The following is a 17,659-nucleotide window of genomic DNA, read 5'->3' on the forward strand; positions in this document are numbered from 1 at the left end:
ATGTGCTGATTAGATCGCTATGAGCTGTGTTCAGCTTTCACTCAGTCCTGCCAACGGCAACCAGGCCTGAAATAAGTCCAAAATCCAGTGTCGATCACAAAAAAAAAAAAAAAAAAAAAAAAAATCACAGCCCACTCGCCTAAAAAAGCAGCTCACGCTTCTGCATTTGCAGCTTTGTCTCCTCAGCGCAGCCTCCCCCTGTTTTGACAACACATGAACTCCTGACGGTCGGAGATGCCAAGTTGAGGCTTGCTAGCATTAGCAGCATTAGCCGTTAACGCTAAACTAAACTACTCCCTTTTCACTGCTCCACGTTGCTCTGGCAACCTCGCAATCTGGGCAGTGCATGCGGGGTCCAGTGCATGGGCATGCACCGAAAAATGCACGCACAGGCCTTCCTGCCTCTGACGATCCCGTGGCGCGCACCAAAGCGATAACTGCAGCCTGGCACATCCTAGCAACATCCAAAGTAGCGGTGCAAGGTTTAGCTTGGTACAGCGCAGAGCCAGTGACTGCGTTTTTACACTGAAGCGCATTTTTTTTAATTTTAATGACTCTGACAAACATCCAGGAATACGCATGTGTACACCTGAATGTGCGTGTGTACGAACTTGAATGTTGCCGGCTGCGCAGCTAATTGCTACGGCTCGGCTAGCCTAGCTTGCTAACTGGCAATAGACTCCCATGGCCCGGCTCGCCGCTAGCGAAGGCAGCACATAATCAATGTGAAAATGACTTGTCTAAACAAACACATGTAATTGTGCTCCTACCTGCTTGTCACCGTCGTCATTTCTTGACTGACAGAGACGCGTTTTGCTATTTGGTGGAGCGGTTCAATCCAATTCTCACAGTTTCGATGGTACGGAGGCGAGAAAGGCCACTGAATACCGAAACAACTCCGGTCAGGGGAGACAAAGCAAGGGGACCATCTTGCCGGATGGCTGTGGACGCAGTAAAATGGCGCATCTAGCCTAAATCCTGTGCGCGTTCCCATTGGCTGAGCGCTTCAGACGCTCTCCTGCCCTGAGTGGTCCAGGTTCACCGGAGACCACCGATTCGTCGGTAAACCGAGGGAGTCGTTTTCTCTGACAAGGAAGATGCAGCTGGCCGGATAACGATTTCATTCATTTGTGGAGGCAGTGAACGGCGCGTTGTTTTGTTTCTCTTCTCCGAGATGTTATTATGGACATTTTTTTTCTGTGTCTTGAGGAGCAGATGAGCAGCTGCAGCTCAAGACAAGTTCCTCCACATGATGTAGTATTCATAGATGGGTAAACAGATAACAACACTGGCACATGGGTGGTTGAAGAATGTAAAAAAAAAAGTGTTAAAATTAAGTCAATAAGTAAAAGTATACCAGTATCTAAGTCAACAATTAAAGGCAATTATCCAGAAAAAGACATTAAATGGCATTATAAGATCATTGTATGTAAACATCTGTTGTAGCTGGATGAAATGGGCAGACTTTTAACTACTTTTTATATAGTTATGAAATAAAGGTCACATTATACCTTTAGGCAGAGTGTGAGAGGATTAATGGGACAGGAAAAAACATCAAGTTTCTCTGTGAAATGATGGACTGTCGTACCCTCTTTGTGCCTCAGACAGTTACCTAAATGAAACCACCGGAGAAGTTTGGATGGGAATTAAACACCTGAAATGTGACAATTGAGAGTCCCAACCAGACATATGTTCATTTGTAAGGGATTGTAAGCCAAAACGATTGGGAATCGCTGGTTTAAGCAATGAATTTCATAAGCTTTTCATTCTCTTCTTCTGCTTTTTTATTGCATCTTGCTAACTGCACAAAAACCGGAGGATATAATTATTTTATTGAGTATCTCTCCTTGTATTGTGGCCTTGGGTACCTCATTAAATAAATCACACTGGTGTGATTATTGTGAATGCTATTAGTTACAACATATTACCTGAAGATGGGGCTCTTCCTCAAGGTTTTTCAGTCGGTGCTGCAACAGTGCAAAATAGAAATGATACATTTAAAATCTGGAGACATGAAGATGTTAGAGCAGAAGTTTTCAAAGTGGGAGACAGGCCTCGCCAGGGTGGTGGGGGGAGGGAGGGGTTGTCAAAAGGAAATCACGTAGAAGAGTATAAATGTGTATGATATGGTTGATGAGACCGTTCAGAGGTGCATCACCTTTGGGTTATTTAACTGTTTGTTTTTTTTCTTTCCAAGCTTTGACTGAGGGGAGAGCCACAAGTCTCAGTCTCTATGCAAATACATGAACTCAAGCTCAAATAAAACTTATATCATATAAAACAAGTCAAAATAGTCACTCTCCAACTCTGTTATCGATTTCAGACAGTCGGCTGTATGCTGCACTTTCAAGTCAGTACTCTGATTGGTTTGATTACTGGCAGCCATCAGTACTTTTTAACTTAAATTATCTTCAGTAATATTTTAACTTTTTAAGTAAGCCAAGTACATAAATAAGTGAACTTTCACATTTTTCTAAATTTTGATAACATAATTCCTCAGTATTTTTAAGAATTTAAAAAAATGACAGCTGGACAGCTGTTTTGGGGTCAGAGTGAAACTGAATGATATCAGGATTTTTTTTTTCACTCACATTTTCCTCCCCTTAATGTGTGGGATAAAACTAAAAAGCGTTGACTCAAAATATTTCCTGCTATGTGCCTACACACTGTACTTGTTTTGACGTGATAGGAAAAGCAAAGGTGTTGCTAATAATAATGATTTACATTAACGGCTGCGAGCTGGTTCACAGTGACACACTGCACTGTCCGGTGTGGAGAAGGTCCATAACATCACAATCAACTGTGAGGACCCATCCATCATAAAACCACCCCTAATTAAATTTGAATATGTCAGTTTTCCAGAATGAAATCATAGTATTTGGTCATTATGTCTTGGGGGGGGGGGTTTTGTTGTTGTTGCTGTTGTTTTTTCTTATCTTTGCATATTAGGACAAAATTAATGAGATGTTAATACAAAATAATGACCAGCAATCCTTGGTGAGAGTTTCACTGATAAGAAATTCACAGGTAATGACTTTGTAACAGATAACTATAAGTCTGTGGTGGAACATTTGATAGTCACTACCTTTTGGCCTTATTTGGTGTCTTCCTCCTCCGCTTAATCTGACGTGTATAGGTACTGTGGTTTGAGTCAGTAGAATGAATATAAGTAGAAACAGTAGTAAGTGTGTGTAGGGTACTCAACTTTTCAGCTCAACCTGAGAGTGCTGGCTCACACTCACTTTCCAAGACATGAAGAACTTCAATATTACAACTTTTATGCTGATGATGGTGACACTTGCGATGGCCTACCCGACAGGAATGCGAAACCACAGTAACAGTACTCATGATATAATGAAAAGCATTTACGAAGAAGCAAGGAATCTGTCCTATCATTCGGTAAGAAAACTACAAAGCTGCAAGTAGTTGGGTTGTTTGTTTTATAATATACTGACATTCTTATCTTCTCATTCAAGTGGCCAGGCGTACGTGTGGTATACGAACGAGGACCTATCACATGCAAGGTACATAGTAGATGTAATTTCCACATTTTGCATGGAACTTGTAAACTAACTACTTAAGATTAAGATTTCTCTCAACTAATCATGCTCTAATTCCAGCTTGTTGTATACCATTGCTAACTGTGCCTTTCTGTGTGTAGAGAGAGTTCTTCTGTCTGGCTGAGAAAGCTTTGAAAACAGTCCCAGAGAAACACAAGAGTGAAATAGAAAAACTATCTCGTCTCTTGCATCAGTACAACAAGAAGGTAACTCATGTGACTGAACATGCTTTTCAGTGCTAAACTAAATTTCAGTGAACTCACAGTGACTCCACATCTAAAAATGAATATGCTCTTTAATGTCAAGTATGGACCATATCATTTTTAGTTTTGTTTGTGCACTCAAAATTAAAATTCTCAAAATGATTCTGTTTCAGGACACTGTCGAATGTCAACTGCACACGAACCACCGCATGCTTCTACAAAGCTTAATCAACGACACAGTGACATGTTCCAAATTCAAATCAGTATTTAAACACATGTAATATATATAAGTTATTTTTATTTATTATAAAGTGTAATATTTATTGTTATTTTTATATTTGTATTTATATATCAATAAATTATAATCTGAAAGCAATTTCTGTTTTTTTTTTTTTTTTTATTCCACAGCATGCCCTGCTTACACCATGTTAGGTATGAGCAATCAGTCCTTATCGTTCAAGTAAAACTGTTCAGACAGCTGAATATTAGCTGCCATTCACCCATTCATTCATACAGCACTTTTAACTAACACACACATACATTGGTGTGTGAATTTGGGGTTTAGTATCTTGCCCAGGGATGCTTGGGTACATGGACCGGAGGAGCCGAGGATCGAACAACAGAATTTCGGATTAGCGGACGACCCACTCTACCTCCTAAGCCACCGCAGCGCTGTTATGTGCCATTATAATGTTCGAAGATCCAAAGACCAATTAGGGATCTCATTGATTTAACAGAGAGAGACGAACAAGAATGTGGGATAAAACATGTAAAATAATTTAATAAATAAAACATCCAGGGGTTTGGTGGGTGTAAACATTTGACATACATTGTGATACAAAATAAAACTCAAGTTTGCCTTCACTACAGAACATCTTAACATTAACTTATCTCCACAAAAGCCTCATACTAGGGTGTTTAACTAAGGCATACAGTATGTATAGTGTATCTCAGTATGACACAGAGTGTCCTTGAAAATAAAAAGATGACCTAAATTAGCAAATGGCACTAACATAAGAGCTGGCTAGCATGCATGCCCCTATGCTTCTGACCTAAAGGAAAGAGTATAAAGCGCACTTCTCAGTCACATCCTTGATCCAGCGTACTCCTCTCCTTGTTCCCGACCAAAATTAGTGTTTACTTTTACTTCTATTCATGTTCATGATTTTACATAGTTAGTGGGAAAAAACACTAAGGCTACACTTTGTGCTCAGAGAAGCATAATTAGTTGTAATTTAAGTGAAAATACACCCTTAACCAGAGTGTGTTCATGTCAGCACAGGCCACTGAATATGAATCAAACGTCTCACATAGTAGGAAATCCGTAAGACAGAGGTTAAGACTTAATCTATGTGATGTTCATTGCAAAACACTTGTGTGTAAAACACATGCACACTTCTATTTTCAGCATCCTGTCAAATTTGTATCTTCTTTCAGATTGTTGGTCATTTTCAAAAGGATTGATGTTGCAAATGAAATATGTTTTTCTGGAAGATTTCCTCCTAATAGACAGAGGTTCTTAGAAATGCTGCCAAAGCAACACTGAAATGTGGGGCGCCTTCAAAGATGTCTTACACTAGAATATGAATATCAGGTCCCCCTTGGCCAAGAGGTCTTAATCCTATCATGAGTGCTACCCGAACAACAGCGTCTTCAAATTTAAAACCTTGCCAGCTATACAGTGCATTCAGATAATCTTTTAATAATGTACAACAATAACTTCTTTACACTCGACTAATGACTTCTTTTTATAAGGTAACATGAAAGTTGCAGTGAAATGTAGCCGTCCTCTATGTTGTCTTTACTGCAAAAGGGATTCGATCACAGCCTCTGGCTTTGCAGATCTTTTCCTGTGTGGAGATGAACGCATGATAAGTGTTATCAACAACCTCAGAGAGCCTTCTCATTTCTCAGAAATACAGAAAATCATGATAACGGCAAATACTATCATGCTAACACTTCATATCAACATGTTATATATAGACTAATTATACAGTGCGGCCAAACATCCACAACCAACAACGCTTATATTTACCGATGGGACAATGTGATGGAACCTAACTGATGAAAAACTGTTAAAATGTGTTGAAATGGCAAAACTGAGTGTGAACCTGGCCCAGAAGCAGGTTTTTGCTTTTCAGAAATACCCCATTCACACTTAGTCACTTCAAATGTCATCAGGTGCCAAAATTAAATGAAGATCTGATATGAAAATAGATGAGTGAAAACGCATCCAACAAGGACTAGAGATGGACCTCAATCTAATTATTTAAACCGCTTCTAGAGGTGATTTGAGACACAATATAGTGAGATTTCGATTTCCAGTCTCTCGCAGATACATAAACAATCATCACTCCTCCCAACAGTAACTATGAACGGTCTGTAGACGTGGATATAAGATCACAAGCTGAAGTGACATTGAAATTATGCTAAAATCAGCCATCTCTCCCCGTCACAAGCAACAGCAAGAGACCAGGTTGTGATTTGAATGTGTGCAGTCAAACAGAAGCTGTTTAATGTGCTGCTGTAGCATTAACCTGATCCCTGATAACAGTAACCCCTGAGTCATTCATGTGTCTGTAAATAGGTCAATAGTTCGCTAATGAGCTTTTTTTACTTTGTGAAAGTTGTCAAACAGTTTTTGCAGCATTCCATTCGCCCTGTGAACTAAAAGTAGGGCCGACCTGAGAAACCAAGATGAAATCAATCAAATTTGTGAACAGAGACACATGTACGAAGCTCAGTGTAAAGCAAAGTGCATTAAAACACATGAGGTGACAGTAAAAATGGAGTCAAAGACTGATGAAGGGAACCATCTCTGAGAATCTATATGGTGGACTGGTGCATAAATAATGCTCCACAAGATGTGGCGCTTCAGGCTGTACACAGAGCACATTACCTTCGCCCAGTCTTGGGTCGGCCACTCTTGCTACTTTTTGAGGTTCTGGGTCTCTCTAGTTTCATCAGTGACTGACGCATGCTCTCCTCTGTGTAGGCCAGATACACGTGGGACAGATCCACCTCAAATGGCTACAGGAGGCCCGGACAGAAAGAAGAGAGAGGTCAACAATGGAGGCAAGAGGCAAGAGGAGTAAAAAGATTGGCCAATTCCACAAAAACTGTCTTTTAAAACTCACGTCCTTTTCTTTTTTGTCTGGAGCAGGGGTCTGTTTTCTCATATTGTTGCCAGTGTATGCCACACATTTCTGAAAGATGCAAAGTATGGAGACACAAAATATTGAGAAGTAGTCCCAAATTCAGAGTTTCCAGAGCTGATGTTAATCAAAGGACAGACTACAGTGTGTGCATGAGTTTTGTAGCATGAGCTCACCAGCTGCCATTCTCCAATGTCTTCATTCCAGTGCACGTAATTCTCGATCATCTCCTACACAGGAAAACATGAGAAAACATAAAACTTACGAACAGACATTGTCACTGTTATTTCGCTCCTCAAACTAACCAATATCATCCACCTGCAGAGATGCAGTGCCAGCAGGTTAATGCAGATGTGCTATTGTGCACCATCTACGGGCAAAAAAGGCAACAGCTTCTGTAATTTGGACATTTGTGCCACCTGCAGCCAGTGACTGTTACAAATGGAGTTCTTTGTAGCTGCTGTTTTGTTTTAAAACTTACTGGGTGCTGTCTGTCCTGTCCTTCTTGTGGCATGACATGATACTACCAGTGAACGAGATATGTTAAACAAATGTTTTATATATTGTGGGCCACATAATTAATGTGATGCCTCTTTTTGTGTGGACAGAGGTGAGGGAACAACAGAAGTTATAGGTATTACGCAGACTATTAAAAATCAGACAGAGCCGTAGTGCTACACATTGAAGTACACAAACACACAGAAAGACACACACCTGGTATTCCTGGGGAATAAAGTTGTCTATGATGAGCATCTGCAGCCGCAGCTCTCGGCTCAGCTGGCGGATGTTCTCCAGGAGGCCTTCGATCTCTCTGTGATGCTCCTGCTGTAGATCTGCCATCTAACAAACAAAACCACAGTCTGACTATATTCACCTGATCAATCAAAACTAACTACAAATATGTACTGAGTTTCAAAAATTAGGGACAGACTAAAGAATTATTTTGTAACAAGTCTTGATGCAGATGATACTGTGTGATTGACCCTACACGTCACACCAGCCCGCTGCCCTGACAGGGGCCTTTAAATGATCACTCTCAGTGATCATGTTATGCTTACCTCTGACTTGGCAGCCATCAGCATGGTCCACACTTTCTTCAGCTTTTTGGTCTTTCCTTGAGCTTCCTCCTGAAGGCTAGTATATTTTTCTTCTATGTCCAGACGTTCTTGCTGTTTTAAGGGGGAGAGGGATCAATGATTATGCAGAAAGAAGCTGCAGCAAGGAGGCTATGGTCTGTCGCTGTGACTGTAAGGAACCTATGTAGATGAAGGGCAGAAGTCAAGATAATGTCTTCAAACTTTTCATATATGTAAGACAAGGACTTTTCTCTGCACATTTATTTTCCATGTACAAAGCGAAAGTGAGAGAGTGTATCTGAGATGTATTTCCCAACCACAATGATGCAGCCATTTCAGTGTAAATCAAATACTGAAAATACCCCCCTCTAAACATCTACACTGTGGTTTCTGATATCATTACCTGTCTCCCACTGCACCATGTGGCAGAGTTGTAGACAGCTGACGTTAGATGTGTGGGTGAACATGGTAGTATTTTAATCTTGTGATTATGGAAGTGAAACTGTTAATGCCCATACAAGCACTACACCTTATTATTATTTAAGTTACAGAGAGTTTTCGATATTTAAATAAGTAATGCACACATCTCTGAAAACATTTCATGTCATACAACAGCATGAATGACTCATGCAAATACTCATCATCTATCCTCACCTCCTTCTCCTCCAGCTCCTTCCGCAGCTGCTCTGCCCTCCTGCGACGTTCTTCAAGTTCATTGTTGGACTCCTGCAAGAGCCTCTCCTGCTCCTCCGCCTTGGCCAAGAGGTCCACCCCACCCACAATCACCTTCTTCTCTAGGGCCGACAGTTTCTCCAGCAGAAGGTGATGCTCCTGCCTAAGGGGTTAGGGGTAGATCAAGCATGAAATGAGTGGTATCATTGATAATTACTGCTGGTAGGGTACTCAGGACCATCCTTCATTATCGATGAAGGAAAACATTACAGGTTATTCGATTTGCATTGCAGCCTATACCACATTTAAGGCTTTCATCCAAAACACTGACTCACTGGGCTTTGAGCAGGTCCTTCTCCCTCTTCTCCAGCTCTGCTCTTGCCTTGTTCCTCTCCTCCTCTTCCATGTCTAGCTTGGCCTCCAGAGCCTTTCTTTCCTCTTCAATCTTTGCCTGCATCTCCACCATCTTGTCCGGAGAAACCTTCTTCCTCCCTAAAGAGAGACACACAGGGAACCATAGTGTCTTAGTGTCAACTCACAGATTGTTTTAGCTGTGTCTTCTTATGCCAAGCACATGTCAGTGTTTAGGTTAGAATGATTTAAAAGCAGATTAATTCTTCTTATACTGTTCTTTTTAATCAGCATTAGTATTATTTAATCTGTGCAGTTTCATTCATAATTTTCAATAATTCAAAATTTATGAATTTTTTTGAAGGAACCTCAGTCCTAACAGTGAGTGTCAGTCAGATCCAGCTGCACAAAGTTCTGACCTGCTAATGCACAGTATTAAATAATTATTGTTAGTGTAAGCAAAATGTAAAGATAAAGGAAACCGTCAAGATGAAATTCTCTGAATGACATGGTAGTTATCAAGATTTACAACATGAGACCCATGGCAGTGGAAGTCATATACGGACAGACAGAAAATTGTTACCAGCAAGTATTCGATAGTCTGTTATCAAATTAGTCAAAATGAGTGAAATATTAGCTACAACACACAGCGGCCATCTGGATAATTTACGTGAGTTGTGACACCAGTGCTACTGGACAGTAGGACCATGTAGATTCTCACACCAACCTCTCTCTTCTTGAATTAAGAGGAGTATAGCAAGTCAGACAGGCGGCATTTGCACCAGGAGGAGGAGAGAGAGAGACAAAGAGCAACACATTACAGAGTAATCTCAAAAGTCTTATGACTCTATAGAGGAGGGTGACAAAGAGAGACCCAACTTAAAAAGATGAGTTAAAATAATTAAATGCCAAAGGATAAGTGACAGTGAATAGACAGAAATAGAAATGCATCACTCCACATAATGAAACATGATGTGAACTGCATTTTTCAGAGTAACAGGGGTTACAGACAACACAATAAAGTCCGGAAGAGGTTTAAGCTGAAACTGCTGATATGAAATTATTGTGCAAAAACAACCTACGATGCCAAAACTGTGGTCATGCGTGTCAGTCCTTCAGAAGGACTGTTTCAACAGTGCGATAGCCTAATTTTAATTCTGTCCTGAAACATCCTGGCAACCACTGCTCACCAGAAACCTATGCAATCATTTTTGTGCAAATCCTAACAATAGGTACTTGGGACATGAAAACAAAGGAGAATGGTCAGTAGCAGTGAGGGGATCTGGACTGTGTCTATAGGAGAGGCAAAGGATGACAAAGGGAAAGTATAAAGCCCCTTTCACACATGCAATGTAATGCACAAATACTCAATTCACTCATTTGCCAAGTCAGGATGTCTCAAGTGTCAATAAGATAATTGACACAATACAAAACAAGTCTCCTTCTTCATAAGCTAAGGTTAAAACAAAAAACCATATATAATCCGATAGAATCTGATCAAAGCATAAAATGCCCCAAAATAAGCCAAGGAACATTTCGCCAAATACAGCTAAATATAACAATGTAAAGTTGGATCACAGACATCACCCAGACTTGCTTGTTCATCTTGTGCACTCTTCTTGAGACAGCATTACAAACAGACATATTACCTAATAAGAACCAGGGTAAGAAATGAATTAGAAAGGAAATACTATGAATGACTAAGGTTGCAAACAAGACATCAAGGCATCAGGAAATCCCCCTTAAAAAACACCTACATACACAGCACAGATAAAGGTATATATCAAACACATTAGTCAAGCTGTCTTCACTTTTAGACTTTCATCTATGCCAAATATTTACAGAATAAAAACAGAAAAGCTGTTTAACTACAAAAGCTAAAGGCAGTGTACGGGCAATTCAGGAGATGCAGAGCAAAGAAAAAAATCTTTTGAAAAAATTTACGCACTACAATTTCCAGGCCTTTAACAGACTATGTCTGTTGGCTGCAGAATTCCTCATCATATTTAATGTATGATTAAAACTGATAAATATTCCTTGAGGGGAGCAACAGGATGTTTTGACAACTGTTGGGGATGGTAAAGTTTGGACAAGCCTCCCAAGACACTTCTGAGGGGCAACAATTAAGTCATGGAGATAAATAGCCAATCAACTGCAAATTATACTTTCTAATCCTGAAAACTGATTCATCCTTGGTGGCATATTTTTTTTTTGCCACCTGAAATCCTCTAGCGATGATAACAAGACTCAGCACTGTATTTTCCTGTGTAGAACAGCACCACAACCTGACCCAGGATACATGGCAGAAGATGGATGGATGGATGGATGGATGGATGGCTGTATAGAAGGACTCAGCGTAAACGCTATAAATATTGCTTTATATTCATAGTTAAAACCAGCAATTGTATGGGTTCCATGTGTGAAAAGGGCTTGGGTTTTTTTTTGGGCAGGTGGGTGGGCAGAGCAGAGTGCTGCTCCAACTCACTATTCTGAGGTTTTTCCTCAGTGGGTGGTGGCACTGAGGAGGAACACGCAAATTCTGAGCTACGGCTGCTGTTGCTGCTGCCGCCGCCGCTACTGTCTGGAAAAGAAGCAGAGGAAGTGCCATACCCACCAAAACCTGCTGTGAGAAACAGGCTGAGGTAGAGATGTAGCACTCTATGAGCTGTTCCTTTGCAGAGCTTAAAGCAGACTCTAAGAACTTTATGTACGTCTAAGAAATCACGCATCAGCACACATGCAAACTGCAGATTCAGCACTGCACCATGATTTGGTTTTTATTAATTCAGAATAACCTAATACTATAGTATTGGAAAGAATAATTATGACAAAGAGACAAAGAGCAGTATAAACCATAAAGACGTGGCCTTTCAAGAACATTAGTGTCAGCATTGCAACATGTGATGACTTAATTATGGTTCTTCATGTGCATTTAATATTTTCCACTTAAAAACTTTGAAGAGTAGAAGGTGAGAACACAAGGGGAACTCCTAAATGAGAACAGTATTATGTTTATGGAAGTCTGTTAACCATGAGTAGAGGCTAACCACTGCCCTGTAAACGACTTGAGCTTGATAATCATCTGAGGAACTAAATGCTGACTCACACTGCAATTAACACAGATAAGAGATGAAACTAGATAAATACAAACTACAGATATGTATATCCAACCATTTACCAAAACCACATTTTAAATGCATGAAAAACCCTCCTCCCAGGCTTCTGAAGATTGCATCGACAGACTTTCAGTCATTTGCTCTAGCTCTGCACAATCTGTGTGTATTTAACACAAATTCTTACCTCTTCTTCTCCTGCGGCCCTCTCCTGCCTCCCCTACTTCATCATCACCTTCATCCATCTCTTCTGATCCACTACCCTCTGAGCCAGAGATCTCTTCACCTAGAATGACACAAAACTCTTTGAATTTCAAAGGAAATCACATTGCTTTATCAAAAGGAAGAAAAACAGGTCTTTGGGGGAAATGTCAGAAATGTTCCTTTTTGGTTGGAAGTGTGCATCGTCTGTGTTTGATTGATAGCAGGTGGCAGACTAGCAAAACGCCAGTAGAGGACGAGAGACAAAGTTAACAAATCTGCGCTATTGCTACAAGTCATGGGTGGACAGTGTGCTGTTAGAAATGATTTTAAAGAGTAAGACCACAGTGACATTTGCAGCTGTACTTCGATGGTCTTTAATGCAGCTAAAGAGCTTATTAGCTATCTATCCTACAAACTGTGGCTAGTGGAGCACTTTTTCCCCCTGTACATTAGTTTGTTTGAAGACGTGTGTTCTACTTGTAGGTTAGATAAGAAGGAGAATAAACCTGGAAAGCTATTGGGGGCTGCTGTTCAGAGTCTGTGGCTCTTGTATTATGTAGCAGGCTGCTGTCTGGCTCAGTGTGATTGTCTGCTCCGCCTACTATAGAAAACTTAAGTTACTGCTTTATGAAATATTTGACTGGCTGCTCCAATGACTGTATATAAAAAACATAACATGACAGGTCTCCACAAGTAAAGCTAAAACAATCTTGACTGGCCCCTAGTGGCAGGCTGCAGTACATGGATGGGACACAGGCCAAACCAAAAAAAGAAAATCAAAGTACATGTCAAATACATTTTTTCCAAAGATGGTTTCTGTCTGTCATTTTAGGTAGTTCTTTTCATGATGATGTATGTTGAACTTTTCATTGTCTTATTTGATGCTATAAAAAAAGGGGTGTGATATAATGACTGACAGCTGCGATTGACAGTTGGGAATGCACAAAAAATACCACAGCTCTACCCCCACTGATCACTACTGCACAGACTCTGGATTCAAACGATGCCACCAATGCAAGATGGCAGCACCTTTATGAGGGATATTTTGGCTTAATTTTTGTTCAGTGGGATGAAGTGGAGCCACGTCATGCATCTTTGATTTATAGAGCCGATATGCATTTTGTAGCTAAAAAAAAACAATTTCATTTCAACTGGACTTTAAAAATAACTATAATCCAAACAACGTGATTATTTTTCACTGCCAAGCTCGTTACCTTCCTCCAGTTTCTTCTTCAGCTCCTCAATCTCCTTCTGAAACTGGCGCAGGAGGGCATCCTTAGGATCCTCATTGATCCGGGCTTTGTTCTTGATGTTTTTAGCCCTATTGGCGTAGCGCAGGGTACTGATGGTCTCATCGTAGTTATAGTCTGCAGGGCCTATATTTGCACACTGGTGGGGAAAAGTGTGTGATTCAAAATCCAAGGCAAACACTGGAATGTCGAGAATGGCAAAATGCTTAGAATTTACAAAAGCTTAGAAAATGCCAATTTGTACATTTATTGCTCTCTCAAATTAAGCATTTGCTGCTTCAAAGACCAGAGGTTTTTGTGTCGCTCTAGTACGCATCTCTAGTACTGTTCTGAAACATGCACTGTACCATCATGGTCTTGGAGTTTCCTCCGAGTGAATCTTGCAGCAGACGGGTTAGTTTGGAGTTCCTGTAGGGAACGTGTGTGCTCTTGCCGTCTACCAGGGCAGAAATGACATTACCCAGCGTGGAGAGGGAGAGATTGATCTTGGTCGCTTCTTTTAAACGTTGACCTGTGGCTCCAGTCTTGCCTTGTCTTTCTGAGCCCTGTGAGAGGGGAGCGTGGTAGATTAACTGATAACGGCAAGATGGACTGTGAGTGATAGGGCACATATCCTAGTTACATCAGTTTCATCTCATTATCTAGGTAGTGGTTTATGTTAGCTCATACATACTGCAAGGTCAACCAGATGAAGTTTTCCCATGCGCACATGCTGGTTTCCATCCACACCCTTCTCGCTGCACTCGATGGTGATGGTGAAGATAGCATGCGAACGTGAGCTGTGTTCATTCATGTTTGTGGCACCAACAGAGCCTATGCATAGTGGAAGAACATTAAAAATAAGAATACAATTTCATCAGATAACATGACTCATAAGAGTAATTTTACATTTTACAACTTCAACATGTGAGCCGAATTAAAAATGTTTAAAATTGTTATCTTTGCATTTTGTAAACTTTCTGTCATGCAGTTTCTGTCTATTAACAGCTTGTAAAGTACATTTGGACATAAGCCCATTGCGTGAGAGTCTGTTAAGGTTCAGTTTTTGATTTTGTGGGTTCTATTTCCATCATAATTCCACCAGTCATTCTTCTCACGGTTTTTGTGTCCCAGTGTCATAATCCTGTCCATGTCGTCAGCATTGTTCACAACATAACCAGAGAGATCTTTGATGTAGACACCAACATCTGGTCTTTCTTTAACCTATGACAGAAAAACAGAACTTTATCACGGAAAACTGCGGTCGGTATCAAACAGTTAATTCAAGCAAATCTATTCAACCACCGTTAAAGTTTTTCACACTTGGAAAAATGACTTAATTGCCCTATGTGACAGATTCTCCAAGGCAGTTTTGATATTAATCACTGAACTGTCTGTTCACCATTTTACCTCTAGCCTCTGCATCTGGTCCTTGCCCAACAAATCCCGCACTTCCTCGTTGTAAATCTCCAGGTATGAAACACGAACCAAAAACCTGTGAATGTTAAATGTGTATACAAAGTCAGACAAACGTAAAACTGGAAATAGCAAAACAGAGTTTGTCGATAAAACTTTCACTCATAATACTTGTGCCCTGTTTATATGGCGCATTTTATTCTGGTAGTAAGACTTCAATCACAAAAAACTACCTCACATAAGCCATCTAATCAAAGTAATAAATAATATGATTTTTTATCCAAAAATAAAAAATAAATTCAGCTAAACTTTGATCAGTTTCACTTTCTCCAAATGTAACACGAGTTGAATAAAACCAGAAGTGCGCACCCACATCCTTAAGAGTGACTTACAAGGAATTTTCCAACTGGTGTGACTGTTGCTTCAGTACAAAATCACTCACTGATTGCTTTATTTCAAAAGACTGCTTGTGGTGAAGTGTTCAAATTACAAATATAAACTTGGTATGGTATTCATCGGATGGGGGGGGGGGTTACCTGGTGTCACCTTCTGCCTTGGCAATGTGACCAAAAATATGAGCAAAGGAGTTTGGGATAATCCCTCTGAGTTCTGGCACTGCTCTCACACCCTCCATGGTGAATGTTTTTCCTGTGCCAGTTTGCCCATACGCAAAAATGGTGCCTAAAATGGACAACAGAATAACAACAATATTACAAAGATTAGATTTAGAAAAGGCAATGAAATGCATGTTTGCACGTCTGTGTCAGAGTCAGTTAATGAAGTCATTAAACTGATGATTCTGACACAGCAATAACTATGATTGTTACTGTCACACTAAATGTTACCATTGTAACCCTCTAATACTGAGTCGATGATGGGGCGGGCTGTGAGATTGTAGACATCCAGCTGTTTGCTGTCTGGTCCAAACACAGTGTCAAAGGTGAAGGTCTTGGGAGGCTCATGAGGAGTCTCCAGCTTGTTGACCGTTATGGTCCCACGGATCTCGTCCACTATGACGGCCTGTTTGTGGCCCATCATCTTCTCTTTCTGGTTGAGGGGACGACATCTCACTACCACCTTGACATTATCACTGACCTCCTGCTTGTCAGGCTTCTCAAGCTTATTGCTCTGTAAAAAAAAAAAACGGACCATAGTAAGAGATGGTTTTGTCATAGGATGTAGGTTAATATGTAATGATAATTAATCGACAAATCTACAATATCAGGTAACCAGCATAGACAAAGGGGCATAGCTGGCCGGCTGTTGTAGGTAGAAAAAACACACCGCAATGTGTTTGCAAGTGGGCTGTTGAAAGAGCGAGTCAAATCATTTAGAGACGCTAGCTAACGTTGGTCAGCTGGACGTTATCATCTTTGCCGTCTGCTGGGTTGCTAGGCAGGCAAACGTTTAGGTTGCCAACGTTGACGGTAACATTACCTTGAACCGCAGACAGCTTATTTGGAAAATAAATTTCGGTCAAAAGCCCACATAGTTTAGACGTCATGCTACCTGGTTTGTGGCGATTCACTGGTAAACGCCTAGCGCTCGGAACAGTGAGCAATTTATTTACATCCTGTGCGAACGGCAACTGGTACGCTAGCATGCTAACCGGTTAGCATTATATCAGTGTGGTCGGAAGGGAGGAACCCCTTTCCAAACAAAACAAAAAAAATGCAAACAGGCCTGGTGACTTACCGGCATGGTGATAATGCAGAGTGGAAATTATATGTGTATAGTGACCATGAAATGTTTGTAAGGCTTTGTTTATATGACGCTAGGTTATTCGAAGAATTTAAATGCCAGCGTAGTGTCCATATCATCAGAGGCTCAGCCGATAGCTTGTTGTCAGGTCTCGGTCAGTCTGCGCATGCGTGCAGGGGACGGTAGATTGCTGTTTCCAGAGGGTGCTGCAGTGAGTAGTACTGAAACTAATATGTTTCAGAAAGGGACACACACTGGTAGAGGTGAAAATTATAATTGTACAGTGGCTTCAGAAAATATTAAAAACCATTCACTTTTCACATTGTGTTGCAGATTTAAGTGGATAAAATTGCTTTTTCTTTTTTTTTGCAAATTAATCTACATTCAATAAGGTGTAATGAGTTGGAGTTGGAGTCCTTATGTGGGAAACTGAACTGATTGGATACGGTTTAGAAAGCCACTTTTCAATTCAATTCAAGAATCGCTCTGTAGATCTCTACAATAAACTTGAGGTGACGTGTAGATCAGAGTAAGGTTATTACACCATTTCTTAACCCCTGAGTGTTTCCAGGAGCACCATGGCCTCAGTAACTAAATGGAAGATGTTTGGAACCACCAGGCCGGCTCCTAGAGTAGGCCATCAGCCCAAAATGAGTAAATGGAAAAGAAGGGCTTTATGGTAGAGAAGCTAGATGGAAGCCACTTTGAGTGTAAGGCAGGCGTATGACAGGCTGCTTGGAGTTCACCAAACGACTCTCATTCCAAGAGCATGAGGAAAGAGATTGTGATGAGTTTTTTTAAAAAGTATTTCAATCACCACAAACCAGATGACGCACAGTGAATCAGTGGGACCCTTAGTGGCTGTAATCCAACCTTGTTAATGGTTGTGACCACAGGTGGCAGAATAAGGTTTCACTGGTAGAGCGCAGGGCAACTCTCAAACATCAAGTGAACTACTTAACTCAGCTGCAGCACTGAA

General features: G+C 40.6%; 2 protein-coding genes across 4 annotated transcripts in view; both read right to left on the reverse strand.

Annotated features, from left to right (window-relative positions):
- atrx (ATRX chromatin remodeler) overlaps window positions 1–939 on the reverse strand; it is a 29,059-nt gene extending 28,120 nt beyond the window's left edge. Inside the window, exon 1 of the mRNA XM_041047597.1 lies at window positions 771–939. The gene's annotated coding sequence lies outside the window, so the exon portion shown is untranslated. The remainder of the gene's footprint in view (window positions 1–770) is intronic.
- A 3,580-nt stretch (window positions 940–4,519) lies between these two features.
- kif3a (kinesin family member 3A) lies at window positions 4,520–16,832 on the reverse strand. 3 transcript variants are annotated; one of them, XM_041047722.1, is made up of 19 exons: window positions 16,675–16,832; window positions 15,825–16,107; window positions 15,516–15,660; window positions 14,974–15,058; window positions 14,682–14,787; window positions 14,258–14,397; window positions 13,932–14,129; window positions 13,549–13,723; window positions 12,318–12,416; window positions 11,503–11,598; window positions 9,745–9,753; window positions 9,002–9,158; window positions 8,649–8,829; window positions 7,977–8,087; window positions 7,633–7,758; window positions 7,095–7,148; window positions 6,901–6,969; window positions 6,663–6,793; window positions 4,520–5,613 (listed from the first exon to the last, which is right to left on the reverse strand). In XM_041047722.1, exons 1-19 carry the CDS (start codon window positions 16,678–16,680, stop codon window positions 5,565–5,567), a joined length of 2,220 nt encoding a protein of 739 aa, XP_040903656.1. In that variant the 5' UTR covers window positions 16,681–16,832; the 3' UTR covers window positions 4,520–5,564. The 3 variants fall into 3 exon arrangements, with proteins under 3 accessions (XP_040903656.1, XP_040903654.1, XP_040903655.1); XM_041047720.1 differs by lacking the exon at window positions 11,503–11,598; XM_041047721.1 differs by lacking the exons at window positions 9,745–9,753; window positions 11,503–11,598.
- Window positions 16,833–17,659: the final 827 nt, after the last annotated feature.

Source organism: Toxotes jaculatrix, chromosome 10 (assembly GCF_017976425.1).
Source record: "Toxotes jaculatrix isolate fToxJac2 chromosome 10, fToxJac2.pri, whole genome shotgun sequence".
NCBI classification, from domain to species: Eukaryota; Metazoa; Chordata; class Actinopteri; family Toxotidae; genus Toxotes; species Toxotes jaculatrix.

What these genes read in the sequence shown, in the direction of transcription:
- kif3a (XM_041047722.1), bottom strand. An exon ending in ACCAGATGCAGAGGCTAGAG is followed by an intron (nt 14,788 to 14,973) that starts GTAAAATGGTGA and finishes TTTCTGTCATAG; the next exon opens with GTTAAAGAAAGACCAGATGT. An exon ending in AAGGACCTGCTCAAAGCCCA is followed by an intron (nt 8,830 to 9,001) that starts GTGAGTCAGTGT and finishes CTAACCCCTTAG; the next exon opens with GCAGGAGCATCACCTTCTGC.